Below are 21,502 nucleotides of genomic sequence, written 5' to 3' on the forward strand. Positions count from 1 at the left end.
AGAACGGTCAACCTTTAAAAGGCCAAGGGTGACTCTGCAGAACACATACATGGGATTTTCTTTCTGGGGTAAATCTGCTGGATCCAAAGAGGACACACTCAGTTAGTCTGCTCATACTATGAGTCTTATTTATAGAGGCAAGGCAAATGAATGACATGAAGGGGTTGACATTAAAGCAAAACAATACGATTTCCAGCAAAACTCCGACATCACACACAGCAACAGGTAGCCAGCCAGGTGGCGGGAGGTGGGCAGGGGGTGGGGTCTGCTATCTGGAACTCAAGGATGGCAGAGGCTCAGGTGGGACAACGGGCATGGATCTGAGCACCCACCTGCTTGTGCACCTGTACCCCATCTGCCGTCTGCAGCCTCAATCCATGCTGGCCGTTCTGCCCTGGAACGTGTTGGGGGAGCTCCCCCATGGGAAAGCCACAGCCTCGGTCGCTGTCATCTAGGTCTGGTCCATCCACCTGGTGACCCCCCTGAAGTCCAAGGTCATTGAGCCCAGGGAAGGTCTCTGGATGGTCGCCCTGAAACCAGCAAGAGAAGGTGATCACAGCTTTGCCTGCACCCCTTTGTGGTACAGCCTGGTTTCCACCGTTTGGCTTATCAAGTGCTCTCTCTCTTAGTCCTGGCCCCAGATATGCTCGTTTTGCTCTTCCACTCATGGCACTTCCTACAGTTAAACGGCACAGGGTGGCTGCTCAGCGTATTAGAAGATGAATGAGAAATGCTCTAAGTTAGCATTGCCTACAGCCACGGTTCCACAAATCATAAGAGCAGGACCCCAGAGCACTGGCCAACAGGACACCTGACCACTACGTCGAGGGTCTGCTGAAGGAGGGTCTTCCACGTTGTGGGCACTTGGAAGCTGAGTTGACTTTTGAACTTTCATCATTCTGAGGACAGAGAACCCCTGCTTGGATGACTTAAAACTGCATGCACTGTCCACTAGAGTAAAGAGCAGACAGCAACAACAAAGATTCAGGAGGCCCTGAAGCAGCCGACCGAGTAGCCAGGCTGTGGATGGACAGACAGAGCAGAACACCTGTGCCTGCAGCCCTGTGCTCACCGGAAAGCAAGGCCGGGCACAGCCTGTGCGGCTGGAGGGCACCCCGACTCCACCAGGAGGAACTCAATCAGAAAGCAAACAGCTCTGCTCTCTGTTACACATCTGGGAATTCAGACCGAAGAGAGAGAACACAGGCCTGGCCTCGCAACCCATCTGAAACTTGGAAAACCACAGGGGCACAGCGTGCGCTGGCATCTGGGGGCAGCAGTGGGAATGGGGGGAAGAGCAAACATTTTAGGAGCAGCTTTTAGAAACCAGCCAGACTGAGAGGGCAAAGGTTCCCAGGGCGAGAACCTGAGTGAGTGAATCACTCAGCGGCATGCAGGTGGCAGCCAAGGTTGTGCAGAACGCGGCCACAGACCAGGTGTCCCGCAGGACCTCCTGGCTTCACACACAGTGGATGAGCCTTGGCAGTCCTGTTGCGTGGATTCAAATCGACCCAATGACTTAACATAACGGGCGGAGTGGAGAGTGAAGGGCAGCGGCGCCTGGGGGTCAAGGACAAACCCCGCAAATAGAAGCAGCACTGGAGCGGGCATTACCTCCGAGAAGTCCTCTCCCTCCTCCTCCATCTGCTTCCTTTGCCGCCAGTGTTTCAGCAGCCACCGGAGTTTGACGTAGAACAGGAAAATGTTCTGCTTCAAGGCCCGCAGCTCCTGCTGCAGCAGGTTCTTCTCATCACTCCAGGAGCGCTCGTGCAGTGTGTTCTGCAGAGCCAGGCTGTGCATCTCCAGTTCTTTCCACCGCAAGGCGTACAGGTGCTCCTCCTCCATCTTGAATGGAATCAGAGAACAGTGTGACGAGCAGCTACTCCGACCTGCCACCCTGACAACCCAGGGGGTCTCCGCTGTGTTGCAGGTGGGATGTGACACTCGGAAACCCTCAGACGTTCAGGGCACTCGTGGTCGGAGATGCCGACTACTTATCAAACCTCAGGAGCGCTGGGACTCAGAGCCAGGTGCTATTTCCAAGGAAGGGACTGGGCTGGCTTTAGCTCAGAGGTTCCTTCGTCTACTGAATCAAAGGAAGGGACTGCACTCTTAAGTAGATTTCATTTCCCCCCAGTACCTGGACTCAACATTCAAAAGCCCATAGGAAAAGAAGGGGAAGTCCTTCCCCGTGACCTCCTTGGCCCCCACGTCCCCAACAGAGACAGGGAGCGGAGGAGAATGGAAGGGTCTGGGCTAGGAGGAACTCTTCCCAGCATGCTCAGCTGCACACTAGTGAGCAAACAGGAAGGTGCTAACCAACTTCCACACTCAAGGCTTCACAATCCTGTTAATAGGCACGTCCCTTGGGAAAATAAGCCTCCTGAAAAAGAGACGTCTTCCATCTCAACGCTGAGTTCCTGTTTGTTTATTTTCGGTTTTTGAACATTTTTGTTTGAGAGGCAGGGAGACACACAGAGAGCGAGCGAGCCATCAACCACTGGTTCACTCCCCAAATGCCTACAAGGATCCTGCCTGGAGCACTCAGTCTGGGTCTCCCACCTGGGAGGCTGGAACCCAATCTTGTGAGCCCTCAGTGCTGCCTCCCAGGGTCTGCATGAACAAGAAGCTGGAGCCAGGAGCAGACCCCAGGCCCTCTGAGATGGGCTGTGGTTGTCCTAACTGCTAGGCCCAACGCCCACCCAGTGTTCTTGCTTTGTTTTCCTTTTTCAAACACTGGCATTGGCATTCTTCCAAGAAATAAACAATTATTGTGTATCAATACTGACTAAGCAAAAGGATGGGAATGAAACCTTATTTTGCAGATAAGAGCTATATATAGCAGCTATAGAGCAGCTAACAAGATCTGCGGGATCAAAGCTGTGCGTCCCAAGGCCCGAAGGTTTAGCATGCCGGCCCTGTGGTGACCACCTGTCCTCTCTTAATTTAACCCTCCCTCTGATGCCAACAGCCAAGGCACTTATTTTTCTTCCTCAAGGACCAGATTAATCCTCAGGAGCCCTGGGGTCAGGGCTATGTCTGCAGAGGCCGACCCCACTACAGTGGACATGCTAAAGGCCAGAGAGGAGCAAGAGGTCGCTCTGGAAAGGTCTGGGGGTGTGTACCCCGACTCACATGGCCACGGTTATACACCTCATCTTTCACGTCCTTCTGACTACAGAGCATGGGTCGGCATTGCGGTCCAGAGTTAACACACCCACCCCCAACGCCATACGCCAGCATCCCGTACCTGCATGCTGGTCTGAGCCTCCACTTCTCATCCAGCTCCCTGCTCATGTGCCTGGAGAGCAGCAGAAGATGGCCCAAGTACTCACACCCTTGCCACCCACATGGGAGACCCAGATGGAGTTCTGGGCTCCTGGCTTTGGCCTGGCCCAGCCCTGGTTATTGTGGTCATTTGGGGGAATGAACCAGTGGATGGGAGATCTTGCTCTCGCCCTCTCTGCCTTTCAAATTAAAGTATTAAAAAAAAAAAAACTAAAAATTTCAAAACAAAACAGGAAACAGTGGACAGGGGTGGGGAGCTGAGCATTCCACTTCCCTGCAGTGCTCTTAGCCTCCCGATTGGCTCCAAGGCACTACAGCATCTCCAGGGGCAACACGAGGATGACGTGAGCTGCTTCCTCTCGCTGCTGGGGTGGAAGGAATGGAGACAATGCCCCCGCACAGGCCGGGGTGTCTCCTACCCCTTCACCTGCAGCACCCCCTACACCCTCCAGTCTCTCTCTCTCTCTGCTTCTCCTCCACTGCCTTTGCTGAATCTGTCTGAAGTTCCATGACACGAAGTGCTCCCAGCATCTCAGCCTGGTTCTCTGTTCCCTGAGGACGTGGGGACACCTTCTCTTCCCTTCTGAACAGGCCTGGAAGACATCCTCCCACCTTCCTCTACACACTGCTGTATGGCAAAGCCAAGTACCACGTGCACCTGGGACCCCCACTATTCTACTATTGAAATCTCCGGTGGCAAATTCACTTTGCAAACTCTCTTTGGGTGCAACACCAAATATTCCTTTTAAAAATGACTTAGGAACTTATCTTTCAAGTAATGATACTACTTTCCTTTGGTAATGATACATGAAACTTGACTTATAAATGACACATTTAAAGAGGGGTGTGCATCTCCTGGGAGAGGTGGACAGGGCAAATTGAGACCTTGGCACTCAGCACTGCCCTCCTAAGCTGAAAGGTGCGGAAGGCACTCCCTTAATCAGTTTGCAGCCTGTTTAGATGACCTTGGCTACGGGCACTGTGGGGCTTTTGTGTAGTACACATCCCTTGCCACAATAAGTTTTTGAAGGCACCCAGGATGTATTTTGCACAGAATATGCATTTTAAATACCATAGTGCTTTGATCAAGGTAATTTGTTTCGTTTTAAAGCTACAGCTTCTTTAAAGAACAAATACGAGGAGGTTAGATCAGCTACAGCAAGTTCTGAACCTAGATATTTCATTACAGCCTAATTAGGTGTGGTGTGGCACGCAGTAGGGGGTGAGCCGGGGAGGCCTGGAGCCTGGAGTGTCTGTATCTGCATGTCCCCTTCAGAGGAACTCTGGGAAAGGATGGCAGAAATAGGATAAATTGGCCAGTCACGGGTTATTCTAAAATAACCGGATGCTGATCAGACCACAGCTCAGTGAGAGGCAGTGGTTTAGATGAGTGGACGTTCCTATCAGAAAAGCCACCAACCATCACCCAAGGGGCAGATACACCTTCCTACGTGGCCACGCAGCAGGCTCTTATTTTACGTGTCTGCTGGCTGGTGCTGCTGAAGGTGCAGGCTGGCTACGAGGCGACCTTCCGGAGACCACGATTTAAGTATACTCATCCTCCCTTATCCACAGTTTCAGTAACCTGTGCTCCATCACAGTCCCAAAATATCACATGGAAAATTCCGGAAGCAATGGATTCAACTTTTTAACTTTTATTATGGTACACTGGTACAACTGTTCTAGATTATCATCAGTTATTATTACTAACCCCTTATTGTGCCAGATGTATAAATTAAACTATTTCCCAGAGGGGCTCTGTGGTCCCGGAAGGGGCTGTGCTGGTATTCCCAGTCCATATTTACCTTGCGGATCCTGTTTGCAAATGTCTCTGTCTCCTCTTGATGCAGTCTGGCCGCCTGCGCGAGCTGACCCTGTAGCTCCTCTATCGATACACTCTGCTCGGGTAAAACGGGGGGGCCCCTGAGCTGATCAGTGGGATAAAGGAAGGGGTTTAGTGGGGACAAGAACACTGCCTGAGGGGACGACGAGGGACAGACACAAGCCAGGGACACACAGAGAGACGGCGCACGCTGGTTGCAGCAGTGGAGTGACTCTGTGGCAACTTCCCTGGGCTTCTGGGCTTACAGGTGCCTGCCGATGGACAATCCCACCTGCCTTCCTCCCTGGCACTGAACTTGAGCCATCACAATAGCTGTGAGCCAGGCCAAGAGAAGGCATCCCAAGGGCTGTCCTAGCAACCACAGTGGCTTCTCGACAGTTTTCACACAAGCTGGGGGTGCCCAGAGCTGGGTGACGACCACAGAACAGTCAGCCTGTTGGATTCTCTCTGAGTTACAGGGAGTCTTTGTCTGAGTTGCTGAATGTCCATGTTCATACACTCTTCTATTAGGAGTGCAGTGGAGGATGGCCCAAGTGCTTGGGCCCTGCACCCCATGGGAGACCAGGAGAAGTACCTGGCTCCTGCCATCGGATCAGCGCGGTGCGCCGGCCGCAGCGTGCTACCGCAGCGGCCATTGGAGGGTGAACCAATGGCAAAAGGAAGACCTTTCTCTCTGTCTCTCTCTCTCACTGTCCACTCTGCCTGTCAAAAAAAAAAAGAAAAAAAGAAAAAAAAAAGAAAGAGTTTTTCCTGCCCCTGCAAGGATGCTTCTGTCTGACCCCGGCAGGCAAGGTGATGGGGTGGGGCTCCTGCAGGAGCATATTGCCAGCACCCCCAGCTGCACCCCAAATCACACACAGACCCATGTACTGCACTTTAGGCTCACAATGGGTTGCAGGAAGCTATATGTTTACTTGTTGATAAAGTCTGTACTTATGTCTTTCACTGGGAGTGAGGGGGCTTCAAGAAGTTCACATAAAATGGAATTAACCTTTGTTTCGGTGCAACAATGCCCTGAAATCCACGTCTAGTTTTCCGGTAACACACATCTGCCACGAACCTTTTGAAGACCCCTGTTCATGCAGATGACAGAGAGCTGGAGCCACTACTGGGAAACACAGTGCTTGTTCAGAGATACAAACACTGTCCCACCAAAGACCTCAGGGCTCATTCACTTTTAAGCAAGATGGTCCACCCACGAGTTACAACACCTGTAGACGAGGATGCCCGGCACTGGAAATCAGAGTGGACTGCAGCTGTGAAAACACATGTTACTTCGCTGCTTCCTTCTAATCAGCTTGGAACTCCTCTGTCATGCTGCTCCTCCTCCTCTGAGGTTTTGTGGGCTGTCCTGCGTGACACAGCCCGAGCTGGGAGAGCAGAGTGCTTGCCTGGGGCGGGGTTCACAGGGAAAGTCAGAGCCACTGGGGAATTTGCCAACTCTGGGATACAAATGTGAAAGAAACCCAGCTTCTGAGAACATCAACTGCTTCCCTGCCTTGCTATCGTTAAGAGGCAATGACCAGTTTTTCATTTTCAAAAGTTCTACTTTATGTTTTAACTCTCTGTGGTCTTCTGTGATGGTGCCTCACTCCTCTTGCGTCTGTCTGCCTGTCGTCCTTTTGAACACGAGCACCGTGTCGTGTCCGTCTGTTAATCCTATAATCTGACGGTCTCTGGGTTGAATACTGGCCAACTCTCGATTCTGATGGTGTTTTTCACTTGCATGTTTGCGTCTGCGTGCTGTGTGCATCTCCGAGGGGTCATTATCTATGGGTCCTGAATGTCGCCTGGCTTGCTCGCATGCCTCCAGATCGGTTTTGAGTTTTCAAAAGGCAGTAAAATGACTCAAATTCCTCTCCTTGGGGGTTCCTGGACCACACAGGTGGCATCTGATCCCATGTAAGGGTCACAGTAGCTCCTCCTCCTCCTCCTGACCCACAGCCCATGCTGGGTGGGTGGCCAAGTGCCTCCCTTTCCAAGGAACCAGCAGGGAGTTGTTTTCTGTTCACTGATTTCTTGCAGGCTAATTTCTTTCCCGGCCAGTGTCGTGCCCAAGGCCCTGTCTCCTATTCCCTTGGAACCGCTGAACTCTGACCCTTCTGGTTACCAACCCTGGCAAGCATCTTGCTCACTCATCCACCTGCTCTGGTTCTCAGTTCTTAAAACAGCCCCAACCCTTGACGATTTCTCTAACTTTTTTGGGAATCCAGCTACCTATTTAAAAGGACATTTCCTATTTCATTCAACAAATACAGCTAGAGCGCCTACAGCACTATCCAGGTACTGGGGATCCAGCAGGGGATAAAGGAGCCCAACCCCATCTCCGGGCTTCCTGCAGCTCACATGTTCCCTACAGGAGGTTTGCAGGTCCCTCCCCACCCCCACTCAGGTAGACATCGCTCTGTAAAAATGTGTAAAAACCCTCCATATTCTAACACATTATAAACTACCCAAAAGCTTTATGGTATTCGATGTTGGAGTGTACTTCCTAATCAAGCTGATCATTTAAGAAGACCCAAGATCTAATCCACTGATGTTGTGGTGCAGTAGGTTAGGCAACCACCTGCACCACCCATCCCATATGAGTGCCAGTTCGAGTCCTGGCTGCCCCACTTCCGATGCAGCTCCCTGCTGATGGGTCTGGGAAAGCAGTGGAGGATGGCCCAGGTCCTTGGGCCCCTGCCACCCTCGTGGGAGACTCAGATACGACTCCTGTCTCCTGACTTCAGCTAGATGGACCAGTCCCGGCAGTTGCAGCCATGTGGGGAGTGAACCAGCAGACAGAAGGCCTCACTTTCTCCACCTTTCTCTAACTCTGCTTTTCAAATGAATAAACTGAATAAATTTTAAAAAAAAAATCTATCTAGTTCCTATTTACAGTTTGAGTATTCCTTATCTGAAATGCTTTAGAACAGAAGGGTTTCAGATTTTGGAGCCTTAAAAACTTTTTCTGGAATATTTGCATACAAATAATGAAATATCTTAGAGATGGGACCCAATACTAAACAAAATGTATTTATGTTTCATATATACCTTATACGCATAGCCTGAAGGCACATTTTGTACAACATTGTAAATAATTTTGTGCATGAAACAAGTGTCATGGTGTGAAATTTCCCACTCATGGTGACCACTTCAGTGATTACAAAGTTTTGAGTCTTGGAACACTTGGGGCAGTTGGATTAGGGATACTCAACTTGTATTAAACAGAACCATTTTATGTGATTTTCATCTTAAGAAATCATATGTTGTTTTCCTTTTAAGCAAATCCACGAGCTTCACACTTTGACGTCGTCTCCTCTGCTTGTGCCACACTTCTGAAGGGAGAAGGGAGGACCCTGGGGGTCCCACGCGGGGCAACTGGAGCATGGGGCTGATCCCCAGTGGCCCAGTGCTCTCTCTGCAGGCTGTCACCTGGGCAGCAGCAAAAGCTGCGTTCAACCCTTTACTGCCCAGTTTTGCTAATGGACTATTAAAAACTCCTGTGGACGAGTGCTGCCAGCCGGGACGCCAGTGTCACTCCAGTGTTACAAAGAACGAAATACAAGCATGCGATGGCAAAGGTTTCCATCTAGGAGTCTTCCGACACACAACTGCATGCAATCACATACACTGGGGGACGTTTTCATAGGACACACATACGCCCTGTAGATAAAGTATCTCCCTCTAACACCAAGTCCCCAGAAGTTGGGTTCCAGAATCCATCCCAGGCTCATGTACTGATTACATACACGTCAAATTCATCTTGAGCTCTCTATTAGGGCAGGTTGCTTGACCAATACCATGCTCCCGTGTTTCCAAAGCTGTCCAGACACTGATCTTGACATCACAAGCAGCCTTCCCCCTCAATTAGCACTGAACACCCAGAGCCCCCAAGTTCCCTCCCAGAGGCTGTGTCCTCCCGTGAGTCACACTGATTCTCTGAACATCTCCAGAGACGGTGGCCTATACATTGCTTTGCACACTTAAGACCATGACTCCAGGGTTTCAATGAACAAAGGAGAATGCTTTCAGTTAGCGTCACTGTAATGCCTGGCAATGGCACCTCCATTACCACTTCAATTCTGGTGGTGACTTCCATTCTGTCCTGGCCACGTTTGCTACCACTTCTTTCAAAAGCAGCATATGAGCTCAGCACATGTGTACACATACTTGGCGTTCAACCCCACGCCGTTCTGCTGGGAACGGTGCTTCACAGCTGAGGCATAAGGGACCACAAGTGCGTTGTGTGCTTGGTTGATTGAAGGATGAAAGGAGGGGCTGGGGAAAGGAGCGCTTTGAGATTTCTGACCGAGAAACCCAATCCTCTGGGCACAAGCCTGGTTTCGCTCAGATGTGAAATCTGACCAGTGCCCGTGCCCCGCTACTGCTCATTCAGAACTATTTTTAAGGTGCCTTGCACATTCCAAACTGAATATTCCATACACCGTCCTCTCAACAGCAAATGCCAATCTCTCTGCAGATTGGGTGGCAACTGCAGGGAGTAACGTCAGGGGAGCCTCAGGGCACAGTGTAACATCTTGCTAATATCCACTGGGGCGAACAGGCAGCGGGAACACTCGTCCTGCTGAAGTCTATTTCAGTGCTGCATGACCGGTTTTTCTGTGGCTGCATTCATGGGCTAGTGGGTGTCTGTGGGTTCTGACTTCTGTATTCTCTGGCCGTGGCTGTTTTTAGGAAGTGTCTGGGATTGGATATACCATTCTTCTCCTAGGTTTAGCGGATTGTGACCCTGGGGCAGTAGGCCTCCTACACGACGTGGGTTTGTTATCTGCTGGAGAAATGTGTGACGTGTGGAGAGTGGGCTTTCCTTTTGCCCTTCTTGCTGTTGTCACTGCTGGCACTGGTGTTAACAGTAACAGTCATAGTTTTAAATAAAATGCCCTAATCTACCAAAGTAACAACTCATTTTCCTTTCCCTTTCCCCAGATATGAAAGATCTACAAAGCTAAATAACAGCACACAAGGCGTTTCACAAATGGAACTGGAGACGTTTGTAAAAATGTCTGCCTCAGAAAGCTATTTCTTTCCTACGCCGCTGCTAGCAGGTGTCCTATCAGCAGAGGCACGCACAGGTGTGAAGACAAAATTAGTGGCTACTTAAAGGGCAATGCAAAGGGCCGACGCTGTGGCGTAGTGAGCTAAGCCTCCACCTGCGGCACCAGCATCCCATATGGGCGCCAGTTCGCGTCCCAGCTGCTCCTTTTCCCACTCAGCTCTCTGCTGTGGCCTGGAAAAGCAGTGGAGGATGCCCCAAGTGCTTGGGCCCCTGCACCAGCATGGGACACCCAGAAGAAAATCCTGGCTCCTGGCTTTAGATCTGCCCAGCTCTGGCCATTGTGACCATTTGGGGAGTGAACCAGCAGATGGAAGATCTCTTTGCCTCTCCCTCTCTCTCTCTGTAACTTTGCAGCTCTCAAATAAAAATCTTTTAAAAAATAAAAATTAATAAAATAAAAAGGACAGTGTAAGAGGGACAGAGAAAGCTGCCAGCACCTCCTCCAGCCTTGTGATGGGCCTCCTTTGAATGGGCGCGTCATGTCTGTCTTCTTAGCAATGACCTCCACACAGAGGGCCCTCTCTGGTGGGGCTGTCCCACTGACTCTCAGGAGCTTGGCATGCTGTCCCCTGATGAGAAATGATGCTCCCTAAACTTCGTATTTCACTACTGAGTATTTTTTTCCCACTTTATCATTAAAATGCACAACATTAAAGGGAAGTGGACAGACGTTTGAGAATCTGAGTCACGCCCAGGGTGCAGTCACCTGCAGGGCTGTGCTCAGAAAACCCGGCAGGAGGCAGGAGGGCGCCGGGATTCAGGAGTCTAGGACGCTGCTCTCCACTGCCTCCTGCACCCACCCACCAGGAGCTTCCTGGCAGCCACACCTACCAGGCTACATCCTTTGCAGAAACATGAGAATCTGTCTGAAGCTCTGTTCCTCCCAGCTGAGCTACACTGTTGGGTGACCCTATGTTGCCACGTGGCACTAACTCATTGCTGACCCACCTCTTACAGAGGCTTAGTGGCCCTCGATATCCAGTTTGGTGCAGCCAAGTTCTGTTTCTCTCCCAAGTCACTGCGGGTTTCGGAAGCTGTGCACCGCGTTTGTGAACAGACACCTGATCACGGCACCAGGGTTCAATGAGGACATAGAGAGGGCCCAGCAGGAGGAGGGCGTCACTCAGCAAGGCCAGGCTGCGTGGGACCTGCCCCGAATCATGAGCTCCTGTCCCGGGGGATGCACTTCTTGCAAAGCAGCACATGGAAGAGAGCTGTGGTCCTGGCCCGGGTTTGAGACGTCCTGTGGGAAGCGAAGGGGCCAAGGTGGGCAGGGGACAGCCGTGCCCTAACGAGGGAGCTGCATGCGAGACAGACTGGTCTCACCTCCCTCATTCAGCAGCTCACTGACTTTCAGAATGGTCCAGATACAACCACACGAAGCAGCTGGAAGTGTTTCTTACTCCCATTTGACAGATGAGAAAACAGAGGCCCAGAAACCTGCTTGAGATATTGAGCTGGTAGTGGACACAGCTGGGCGATAGCCCAGGACCAAAGTCCATGCCAGGACAGGTTCCAGTGCTGCAGCGCGTCCCTGCTAGGAACAGCGGAGTGCTGCAGTGTGACCCAAGGCTGGGAAAACCCAGGCAATGCTCACTCGAGCCGTGAGTGCACGTGCCTGCGGGTTTGCAGCAGCCCAAGCAGCCAGCATTTTCAGAAGAAGACCCTGCGTGTGTGCGGCACAGGCTGACCAAGCACGTGCAGTGAGAGCTCCATGAAGCCATTAGGTACAGCGTCCCCGGGGAGAACAGGAGCTGCCCAGTTTCACTTTTGGTATAAACCCAGGGAACAGCTCTGCCACAGTGAAGAAACAAGAGCACACAGAAGTGACGTGACACTGTGACAGTCGTCTGGCTCCATGTCCAAAGCCAGCATTCAGAAAAATGACAAAAGCTTGCTGTGGGCACTCTCACTGGGAGGGCCGGGGTCCCCCTGCCACTCCCTGCCCCGCCCACCCAGCACACCGGGTTCTGCTTGTTTCTGGGGGCCTGGCACCAGCACAGGTGTCGCCCTGTGGCATGTGGATCACCTCCCTGTCACCCCTCCGCACGGCCCACATTGCCTTCCCTCGGAGCGTGTGTTGGGAATGCCGCTTGCGCAGGTGGGCCTGGCCTCCCCAGGTAACGTGAGGACAGCAGGACTGTGCAGGGGGTTCTGGAAACCTTTTCTGTTTTTAGTGCAGCTGGCTGGAGGCGGTTTCCACATTTGTACATGACACGCTCCCTCCTCCAGGGCTAGGGGACACAGCTGCAAATTAGCGCAACCTGGGACTTGGCTGGGTGAGGCAGCAGCCCTGCCACACCCCTTTCCAGTGAGGGGACCGTCGGCCTCACTGTGTGGAGCCAAAGGCTCGGGCACTGCCTATCTGCATGCCTTTGTCAGCTTCACTTCCTCATCACCCCACCCGACGTTCTGCTGAGCAAAGCTGTCGCTCACTTCCGGATTACAAGCCCGGAAGTCTTGTCTCCTGGCCCCTGCTGCTCCCATGCCTCAGAGCTCAGTGGACACATCCCCCTGGGGATTGAGGGGGTACAGCTCTTCCCCGACCCAGTTCATGTGACTCCAGCCCCGCCAGCAGCCTAACGGCCAGGAGGGGACCTGCACCGGCGGTTCAGTCCTTGGGGAGCACCTGTCTTTCCTTCCTGCATGGGGTGACCCATATCCCTGAGCTGCCCTCTTGCAGGGCCACTGAGAGGCACCTGTCACTGGGTGTCCATGGGTTACCATGGCAACCGAGCCTGCGCAGGCTCCCAGGGTTCCCAAGGCAGGAGGGAGAGGACCTCTCTGATTCTGCCAGCCTGCTGCAACAGGGGCTCCAAGCCCACGGGACAGGCACACAGGACACAGGCAACGAAGACCCAACGGGAGCATCTCCCCTGGACTAGGGGAGCTCCTGCTGGGGCTCAGCCCTTGCCTCTGCTTAGGGCCAAGAGGCCGCTGAGGGCGCATCCTCCTGCCACACTCGCGGAGGGCCCTGGCCCAGGCAGGACGAGTCACACAGGCAGCCACATGCAAAGGGAGGGGCGCGAGGGCCACGGCTGGGTCTGGGCGCTGACCTCGAGGTTGAAGCAGCTCTGGCCTCCCGGCCTGTGGCTCCCAGCGTCGCCGTCGGCATGCCGGTGCAGCTCCCGGGCGGCTCGCGGGCGCGGACTCTCGCGCTCGTCCCCTCGCTCCTGGCTGAACGGCCACTCCAGCTGGTCCCTCAGCTTGGACTGTTAGGTGCACGGGAGGGATTCGTTTGTTTGTTTTTAAACAAAATACAAAGGACGAGAGAGTCGGGTGGGGAGGGAGGATAAAGACACCGAGAGGAGTCGAGGCAGACGAGGGGCAGGACTGCCAGGCCGAGGGAAGCACGGGACAAGAGAAACCAACTTCAGAGAGCGGCGGACGCGCGCGGAGCGCACAGGCGCGCAGGCGCAGAATGAGGATGAGCGAGAGGAGCGGCCGCGGCATCTGCAGAGCCAGCGAAGGGGCAGGGGGCGCATGCAATGGCGATGCGTGAGTCCCAAGTCCACCGCGAGCACACCACCCGTGAAGGATACGACACAAGGCTCTTCCTTTCTTACTTGTGGGTCGAGCAGCAAAGGCCACAATCCAGGGCCGGCAGCCGGGTCATGCACCCCAGGGCGAGGCACAGGAGAGCAGTCCTCGGAGGCCACTCCGCTCGGCCCCCACCTCGGCGACTTTCCATCAAAAACAGCCTTCTCGGGGGACCGTGCGCCTCTCCCCAGCCCGGCTTATCTTCCAGTGAGGGAGCGGGTGGGCCTGGCTGCCTAGGGGCTGTCCGAGCTGCACTGTGTCCCTTTGGTAACGACCCAAGGAGGGATTGGCGCGCTCATGAGTGAGTCTGCCACTTATCCTGACTGTGACAGGAGCTGGCACCTTGGCTGAGACTCCTCGTGGCTTCTTCACCAGGACGGCTGGTTGTGTGAGACACCAAGCAAGAAGCGAGGACGGACTGCGCCGAGCCCCTGACTCGGCTCGGCCTTAGTTCCCGGGGGCTGGGGCCTCTAGACCCCGAGCAGGGGTGCAGTTAAAAATAAGAGGAGAAAAAGGAAAAAGAAAACGAGGAAACGAGAAAGGGAACTTAAAAAAAAAAAACAAAAAAGGAACCCCAACCCAGAGACTGGGTGGGGGGCGGACGCCGGAGGCTTTAGTGCAATGCAGCTTTGAAATCACAACCAAGCAGCCGTGAGCACCGCAAGCCCAAGAAGTGCAGCAATGCCAGCGAGGAGGAGGAAGGGCAAGGCGCGGCAGGGAGGCGAGGCCAGGAGCCCCCTTACCTGCAAGTCTGGGCCCAGCTCCTTGCCCAGGTTCCCGATGGGGGAGTCCCGGGACACGGAGGTCACGGTCGAGAGGAAGCTGGACGACTCAGTGAGGTGGGATGAGGGGGACAGGCCATCCCCAATCCGGGTCACCTGCTCCAGGAAGGCTTGCAGCTCCTTCCTGAAAGCCTTCATCCTGGCATTGATGGCACCCAGCAGGTGGGACTCCTTCTTGCCCCCCTCACCCTCGTCCTGGCCCCCTGGCCCCCAGGGGGAGGCTGTGCCACCTCCCGGCAGCCCCACGTCGTGCAGGAAGCCGTCGGTGTCTGTGATAAGGCGCTCCACGGTCCGCTCGAGCCGCTGTGCCTCCTGCTTTATGGTCACCAGGCACTCGGAGTCCTCACGGGCCCGCAGGAGCTCCGCCGGACACGGCTCGCTCACCTCCGAGGGCTTCCCGCTACCGAAGCCCGACGTCTTCTCGAACGTCTCCTCCGAGTCGCTCTCCCCACCCACGGGCCCTTCCCGCTTGGGCTGGGACAGGCGGGCTTCCTCCCCATCGCTCTCCTTCTTGCCCAGGTCACTCTCGGCATCACTGTCACGAGGGCTCGGGGCGCGCAGCCCCAGGTGGGCCGCGAGGTCGCAGCGCTGGACGTTGGACAGCAGCACCCGGTTCTCGTACTGCAGCTTCAGCACCTTCCCGCTCAGCTCGTTGATCTGCAGCCTGGCCGACTTGAGCTCCTCCTGCAGGGGGGCCCCGCCTCCGGGACCCTTGCCCGTGCTGTCCCCCAGCCACCCTGGCTCCTGGGGAGGCTCAAACTTGAACTTGCTCAGCTCGTGGGTCAACTGCCGGTTGTGGTCTTCGATCTCGGAGATGGACCTCCGCAGCAGCTCCGCTTCCTCCTCCACAAACTGCAGGTGCCGGCGAAGCTCCGTGGACGACTCCAGGGAGTCGCCGAAGGGTGAGGTAGGAATGGCTGGCACGTGGTCCCGGCCCGCTCCCTCCCGCTCCTGCTGCACCCGCATGTCCTCCATCTCCGCCTTGAGGCCTCGGTTCTCCACCTCCAGCTCCACGATCTTCCGGCCCAAGATGTTGGCTTCTTCCTCCACCAGCTTCAGCCGCAGCTTCAGCTCGGCCTCCCTGGTGCTGGGGGGCCCACCGGCCTCCCCCGTGGGGAGGGGGCTGTCCACGTCGCCGTACAGGGCCTTGTACTTCTGCAACTCCTGCTCCGCCTCGTCTTTCTCCCGCCCCAGCTTGGCCATCTTTTTGCGCATCAGGGAGGCTTCCTCTTTGGCAAACTGGAGCTGGCATTTCAGGTCGGCGCTGTCGTCCTGCCAGGAGAGAGAACAGCCCGGGAGGAGGTTACCGGAAGTACCAGGTGCTCCTGCAACAACTCCCCCTACTTCCTCACCGCCCCCACAGGTCCTCCCAACAGTGCCGAGAGCTGCGGGGAGAAGGTGGCCTCAACCAAGCAGGGCTGCGCCCAGGGGCTCCCTGGAAGGGACCAGGCAACGGCCTACAGTGCGTTGTTGTATCACAGAAACAAAAGAGACCGAAAAATTAGTTTGGAACGAAACATGCACATCGAAGCTGTCATCTAGGTTATGGACATCAAGGATGAAAATGAAATGAAGCCTGGTACCTATGGGTGACGGGGTGAGCCCACATTACTTTGTGGATCCTGTCTGGTTCATCGCTAGCACCCGTCACAGCGATGCCAGAATGCTTGCCGACGCCTGGTGTGGCAAGCAGGGCTCCACCTGGGGCCACTCACTTCCTGCCAGGGCGGAGCCCTCATCCAACCACCAGGTACTCTCACGCTGGGGACGTCAGATGACCCCAAACCAGAGCCTGGCTTTAGACTGATTTGCCCAGGTTCACCTCTCCCCTTCCACTTGGTATCAAGCAATGACATGAGGACAAATACATGAGTGACTGGCGCAAAGCTGCAGAGTCAGAACCAAGCACCGGCGCTCTGGACACACGGGACACGACCGCCCTGGGCTCCCACCCTCTCTCAGGCAGGGTCACTCCAGACAGAACCCGCACTTTGCTCCTTCCCCGGCTGCTGCAGTCACGCAATGGGAGGCAGACTCAGAGCTCCAAGGCAAGGGTGAGCTGCGAGAGCACCTGGTGTTTCAGACCCTGTGAAGCAGGTGCCACGGCCAAGGGCCCACGCTGCTCGGCTGAGGTCCGGAAGGCAGTCTGCTGTGCCAGCGTGGGTCTCCGTGCTTTTACGAGGCACAAACTCTCCGTGCTGGTCCTTCCAATGATGCTCTACCATCCACACTCAGCAAGAGGGAAAAGACCGGTTTCACCAGTGGTTCCTCCCCGACTGGCTATCAGGTTTCAAAAGGTTGATGCCTGGGACCAGGACATCAGCTGAAGCTTCCTCCCCCATGGCAAAAGCGCTCTCTGTGGCCCAACAGCTCTGTGGGAGCCCCAGGGCAGGAAGGGCCCTGCAGGTGGCCAGCCCTCATGGAGAGCACGGCCTCCTTCACACAGGTCATCATCTGTGCTCAAATGGTCTGGTAGAGCCAATGAAGCTGTCACAGTGGGCACACATGCACGGTTCACCCTCTGCCTGGAAGAGGTTAAAGGAAAACCTCCCTCACTGCCTCCCCATTTCCCCCCTTCCCCCTCACCTGGACCCCTTCCTCTCCACAAAGCCAGGGAAGGGGGAAGAATGATGAGACCAGAAAGACTTGGGAAAAAACACAACCAAGCGTGCCAGGTGCCATGCAGGAAGCACGCCCTGGCACTCTGTGTGTACCCTCTGCACCATGAAGCTCCCGCCACCATCCTCCAGGTGGAGTCTGATTGTCCTGCTGGGCGTGGTGTCAAACAGGCAGCCTGGTGTCCTAGCTCTGCCTGCAGCAAGGCGCAAGAGCCCTGGAATCCTTATGTCTCCTTATGTCTGAAGACCCTTGTTCAGGCAGAGGTCATTGTGAAGGTCAAATGCAATAACGCACTGCAAGGTGGTATGTAAACAGTAAACCACCACACCCTTCTTGGTCCAGAACACAATGAATATTGGCAGAAATGAGCCAGCAACTCTGCTTTTCCCCTCCTTTGCCTATTCGGAGAGTAACATGTAAATGCCACATGGTCTTCGAGTTCTGAGGATTTATCACATTAATGATTTGGTTTGTTTTTTGGTGAGGGAGACAGTTACAGTATTTCTGTGATTAGCCAGAGGAAGGTTCTCCCCCCCCTCACAACCACACAACAGAATGGGTCATCAATGCCACCGGAGTAATCACACTTTTTTTTTTTAAAACAAAAAAAAAGAACTATGTATGAGCTGTAAAAGACAGATGTTGTGTTTAATCCTAATACTAAAGGAAATGCATGCTTATTTTTTTCACTTATTGAATATCTGCTATCCACTAGAAAGTGCCATGCTTCTTCTATTTTTGTTTTATGCTTTCACTTTTATTTATTTATTTGAGAGGTAGAGAGAGAGAACAAGAGAGCACTCCCTGAATGCCTGCAATGGCCAGAGGCTGAGGCTGGGGCTGGGGCTGGGGCTGGGAGCCGAGTGGCAAGGACCTAACCACCTGAACTGTCACCATTGCCTCCCAGGGTGCCTATCGGCTGGAAGCTGGAATCAGGAGCCAGAGCTCACAACTGATGTGGGATGCAGGCATCTCAACTGCCAGGCGAACGCCCGCCCGGGGCATGCTTGCTACCTTTAAACAACCTCAGCTCCTTAGAACTTGCAAAAGTAGAACAATCCAAAGCACCGTTTCCATTTTTGGTTACACAAAGATTTCCAGTGAGCCCAAATCCACGGCTAGGTCTTGGTTGCTTGCATGAAGGAGTGGAGTTTGGATGAAGCTGTGAAACCTATCGATGCTGACAGACTTCACATTCTGTGCAGAGGAACTCACTGGGGAGGCAGGGGATGCGCTGGCCACACATGCACTGACGGTCGGTGTCTGTGCACTACCCAGAGTCGTCCCAGCCCCTCTGAGGCACAGCAGCCCCTGGCTCAGAGATCCCGGAGGAGAACGTGGCCCAGCACCAGGCAATGGCCCCACCCTCTGCCCACCACGAGCTGGGGCCAGATCGAGGGGCGGGCAGGACCAAAGGGACAGAGGCCAGGCCAGGGAGGGGCAGATGGGGACAGAGTGGCCTGCACAGTGCAGGAACCAAGGGTGTGCATCAGGGACTCAGGCTGTCTCTCCCGAGGGGCTTCCCTCCCAAGGGGAATGCGAACTCATCAGCTCTGAGGAAGATGGACACGGGCGGCTCTAAGAGCCCATCTGCACCTCTTTGTGTGGGCAGAGACCCTCTGGAGCCCGCTAATCGTCTTGATTTCTGAAACCCTGAACCTTCCACCGTGTCCCCTCTACCACACCAGAACAGTCCTAGACCCGGCTCAGGGATGCACCCTGCCGAAGGCCCGCTTTGCAGGTTACCTGAGGGTTGACAAAACGTCCAAAAAGTCTTCTTGTCCCTTAAAGAAAGAAACCACTCAAACACCAGGAGATCTGACGCACGACGAAGCATGCTGTGGCTTCCACTCAACACCTGTGCGTGCACTACCAGGCCTGCCACCAAGACTAAAGCAGCTTTTGAAAGGAGAGGAGGGGCCTCTCCTGGAGGCCGCAGGGGCGTGTGTGCTAAGGAAAGGGGTCCGACTTCCCTCGGCGGAGGTGGACAGCTGGAACGGGCTACGTAGGTGGGAGGGGGAGGCCGGGCTGAGGCTGCTCTGAGTAGGGGGCGCCCCTCTTGGGACGATGGGGGAGCACAGTTTCAGCCTTGCCAGCGGGAGGCCCCGTGCCCATCTGGTAAGTGTAGGCTTTCTAAGGCTTTGCCGAGACTCCGGGGGCTCAGGGACCTCGGGAGCTCGTCTGCCGGCCCGGGAAGGCAGCTTGGAAGCAGAGGGCGCGGTCGGACTCTGCGCAAGAGACCAGGCCTGCTGCGGGCAGGAAAGACAAGCACAGCACGGAGGGAGACACACACGGGGCCACCACCGTCACCACCAGCCGGAGAGGGCTTGCCAAGCAACAGAAATATATCGCCCGTGGAATATATTCTCTGGCTTGCAAGGCCGCCGGCCGGCACTAGCGCGGCCCAATGCGCGCGTGCCTACCTTGCGCCGCGGCGCCAGCTTCTTTTGAGATTTGGTGGCCGACCTGCAGCTCCCAGGGCGCTCCAGTCCACCATTCTGCTGAACAGAAACTGCTTTCTCAATCATCCCACAGCCTGAAGGGGCCGACAGCACCCGGCTCCCTGCCGCGCGCCCGGGGCCTGTTTCACCCACAGGCGGATGCGGCCGTGGGCTGAGCGTCCCATCCCGGGGCGGCCGGGCCCCTTTCAAGTCAGGAGCCACTGAGCTGGAAACAGCACCCCGCGGCGGGACTCCAAAGTGAAGTGTTGGGGGCTCAGAGCGGGTGGATGCTACACTCGGGGGCCTGGCCCACCTTGAACGACCCCGTAAGGACCAGCGAGCCCGGAGGACAGAGATGCCAGCGGGGTAATTAGCGGAGTGGGGCGGGGCCTCAGCACCCCTGCCCCTCTGATGATGGATAACCCAATCTCAGGGTCCAGGGAGCTGGCACCCCTGTAACACGGTGTTCTCTCCCACATCTAGACCCAGCATCAATTGAAAAAAGAAAGGAATCCAGGAGAACTTTTCAGAAAAGCCAGGAAAGTCTTGAAGAGCATCTTGTACACAGAAAGGGCTCAGCTTCCCCATCTTGGGCGGGAATATTCTACTTTCACCTCGGACAGTCGAAGATACTGTTCGCTTGCAGTTTAACAACAACAACAACACTGAAAGCAGCGGCTTGTGCAGTTTTCCTGTGGGAGTGATTCAGAAGGGCAGTGCTGAGCACTGCCAGGCCTGGACCCCACCTGGTTACTACCCACACAGAGCAGCTCAGCCCTCCTCTGTTCCCCAGCTGATCAGAGAAACAAAATGGGGGAGCTGGGGTTCAAGAAGAAAATCTGGAATGAGTCCAAGTCCCAACACGTGGGCAGCTAATGTCCCTTCGATTGTTTGGTGGGCGTGGTGGCTTCCTCTTTAGGAGACGTAGCATTAGAATGAAAATCTCCTCTTACCTGGTTCAAGGCCTTCTTCTCCTTGTACATTTCCCGACTGCCTCTTCTTTTCAGGGAGCTCTGAAACAGATCCAAGTGACATTCAGTTACTGAGGGTCATCAATGCCAGCCGGTACTGGCCCCATGGTACACCCCACGTACTGCTGGGGTGTGCCCAACAGGCAGAGGCCATTTGTCCTGCTGGAATCAAGAGACAAGTCAGAGTGCAGGGCTGTGAATCAGAAGAGGTTTTCTCTCTTAATTATCGTATTTCGGAATGGATTCCTCAACACTTCAGTTTAATCAAAAAGGAGGCTGATTTTGGTCATCTTTAAGAGTGGCAAGAAGACCAGGAGAAAGCCCAGAGAGTTCTAGAGCTGGACGCAAGGCCTTGCTGGAGCTGGCTGACTTTCCTGGGTATGTTTTCTTTGGGCTATGAAATAAATTCATGTTTCCTGAATGATCAGATCAAAAAGTGGTCATGTGGGCTAGCACTGTGGCACAGTAGGTTAATCCTCCGTCTGCAGCACCATCATCCCATATGGCTGCTGGTTCCAGTCCCAGCTGCTCCACTTCCAGTCCAGCTCTCTGCTGTGGCCCGGGAGGGCAGTGGAGGATGGTCCAAGTCCTTGGGCCCCTGCACCCGCATGGGAGAGCAGGAAGAAGCACCTGGCTCCTGGCTTTGGATCAGCACAGCTCCAGCCATCACGGTCATTTAGAGAGTGAACCAATGGAAGGGAGACCTTTCTCTCTGTCTCTCCCTGTCACTGTCTGTAACTTTACCTCTAAAATAAAATACATAAAATCTTAAAAAAAAAAAAATAAGTGGTCATGAGGCCGTTGCTATCACACAGCAGGTTAAGTCACTGCCTGCAGTGCCAGCACCCCATATGAGTGCTAATTCAAGTCCCACTTATTCTGTTTCTGATCCAGCTCCCTGCTAATGTGCCTGGGAAAGCAGCTGAAGATGGTCTGGCTGTTTGGGCACCTGCCAC

At 54.5% G+C, this 21,502-nt stretch overlaps 1 protein-coding gene across 2 annotated transcripts in view; it reads right to left on the minus strand.

Moving 5' to 3' along the window:
• The window catches only part of MTCL1 (microtubule crosslinking factor 1), a 132,689-nt gene that overhangs the window by 33,367 nt on the left and 77,820 nt on the right, over positions 1-21,502 (minus strand). The window contains exons 4-8 of one of the 2 annotated variants that reach the window (XM_062201373.1): positions 20,529-20,588; positions 14,477-15,787; positions 13,250-13,405; positions 1,615-1,845; positions 333-530 (exon numbers count right to left, since the gene is read on the minus strand). In XM_062201373.1, the coding sequence (XP_062057357.1) occupies positions 333-530; positions 1,615-1,845; positions 13,250-13,405; positions 14,477-15,787; positions 20,529-20,588 (1,956 nt within the window). The remainder of the gene's footprint in view (positions 1-332; positions 531-1,614; positions 1,846-13,249; positions 13,406-14,476; positions 15,788-20,528; positions 20,589-21,502) is intronic. The other variant, XM_062201374.1, reaches the window with a different exon arrangement.

Source organism: Lepus europaeus, chromosome 9, assembly GCF_033115175.1.
Source record: "Lepus europaeus isolate LE1 chromosome 9, mLepTim1.pri, whole genome shotgun sequence".
Classification (NCBI taxonomy): domain Eukaryota; kingdom Metazoa; phylum Chordata; class Mammalia; order Lagomorpha; family Leporidae; genus Lepus; species Lepus europaeus.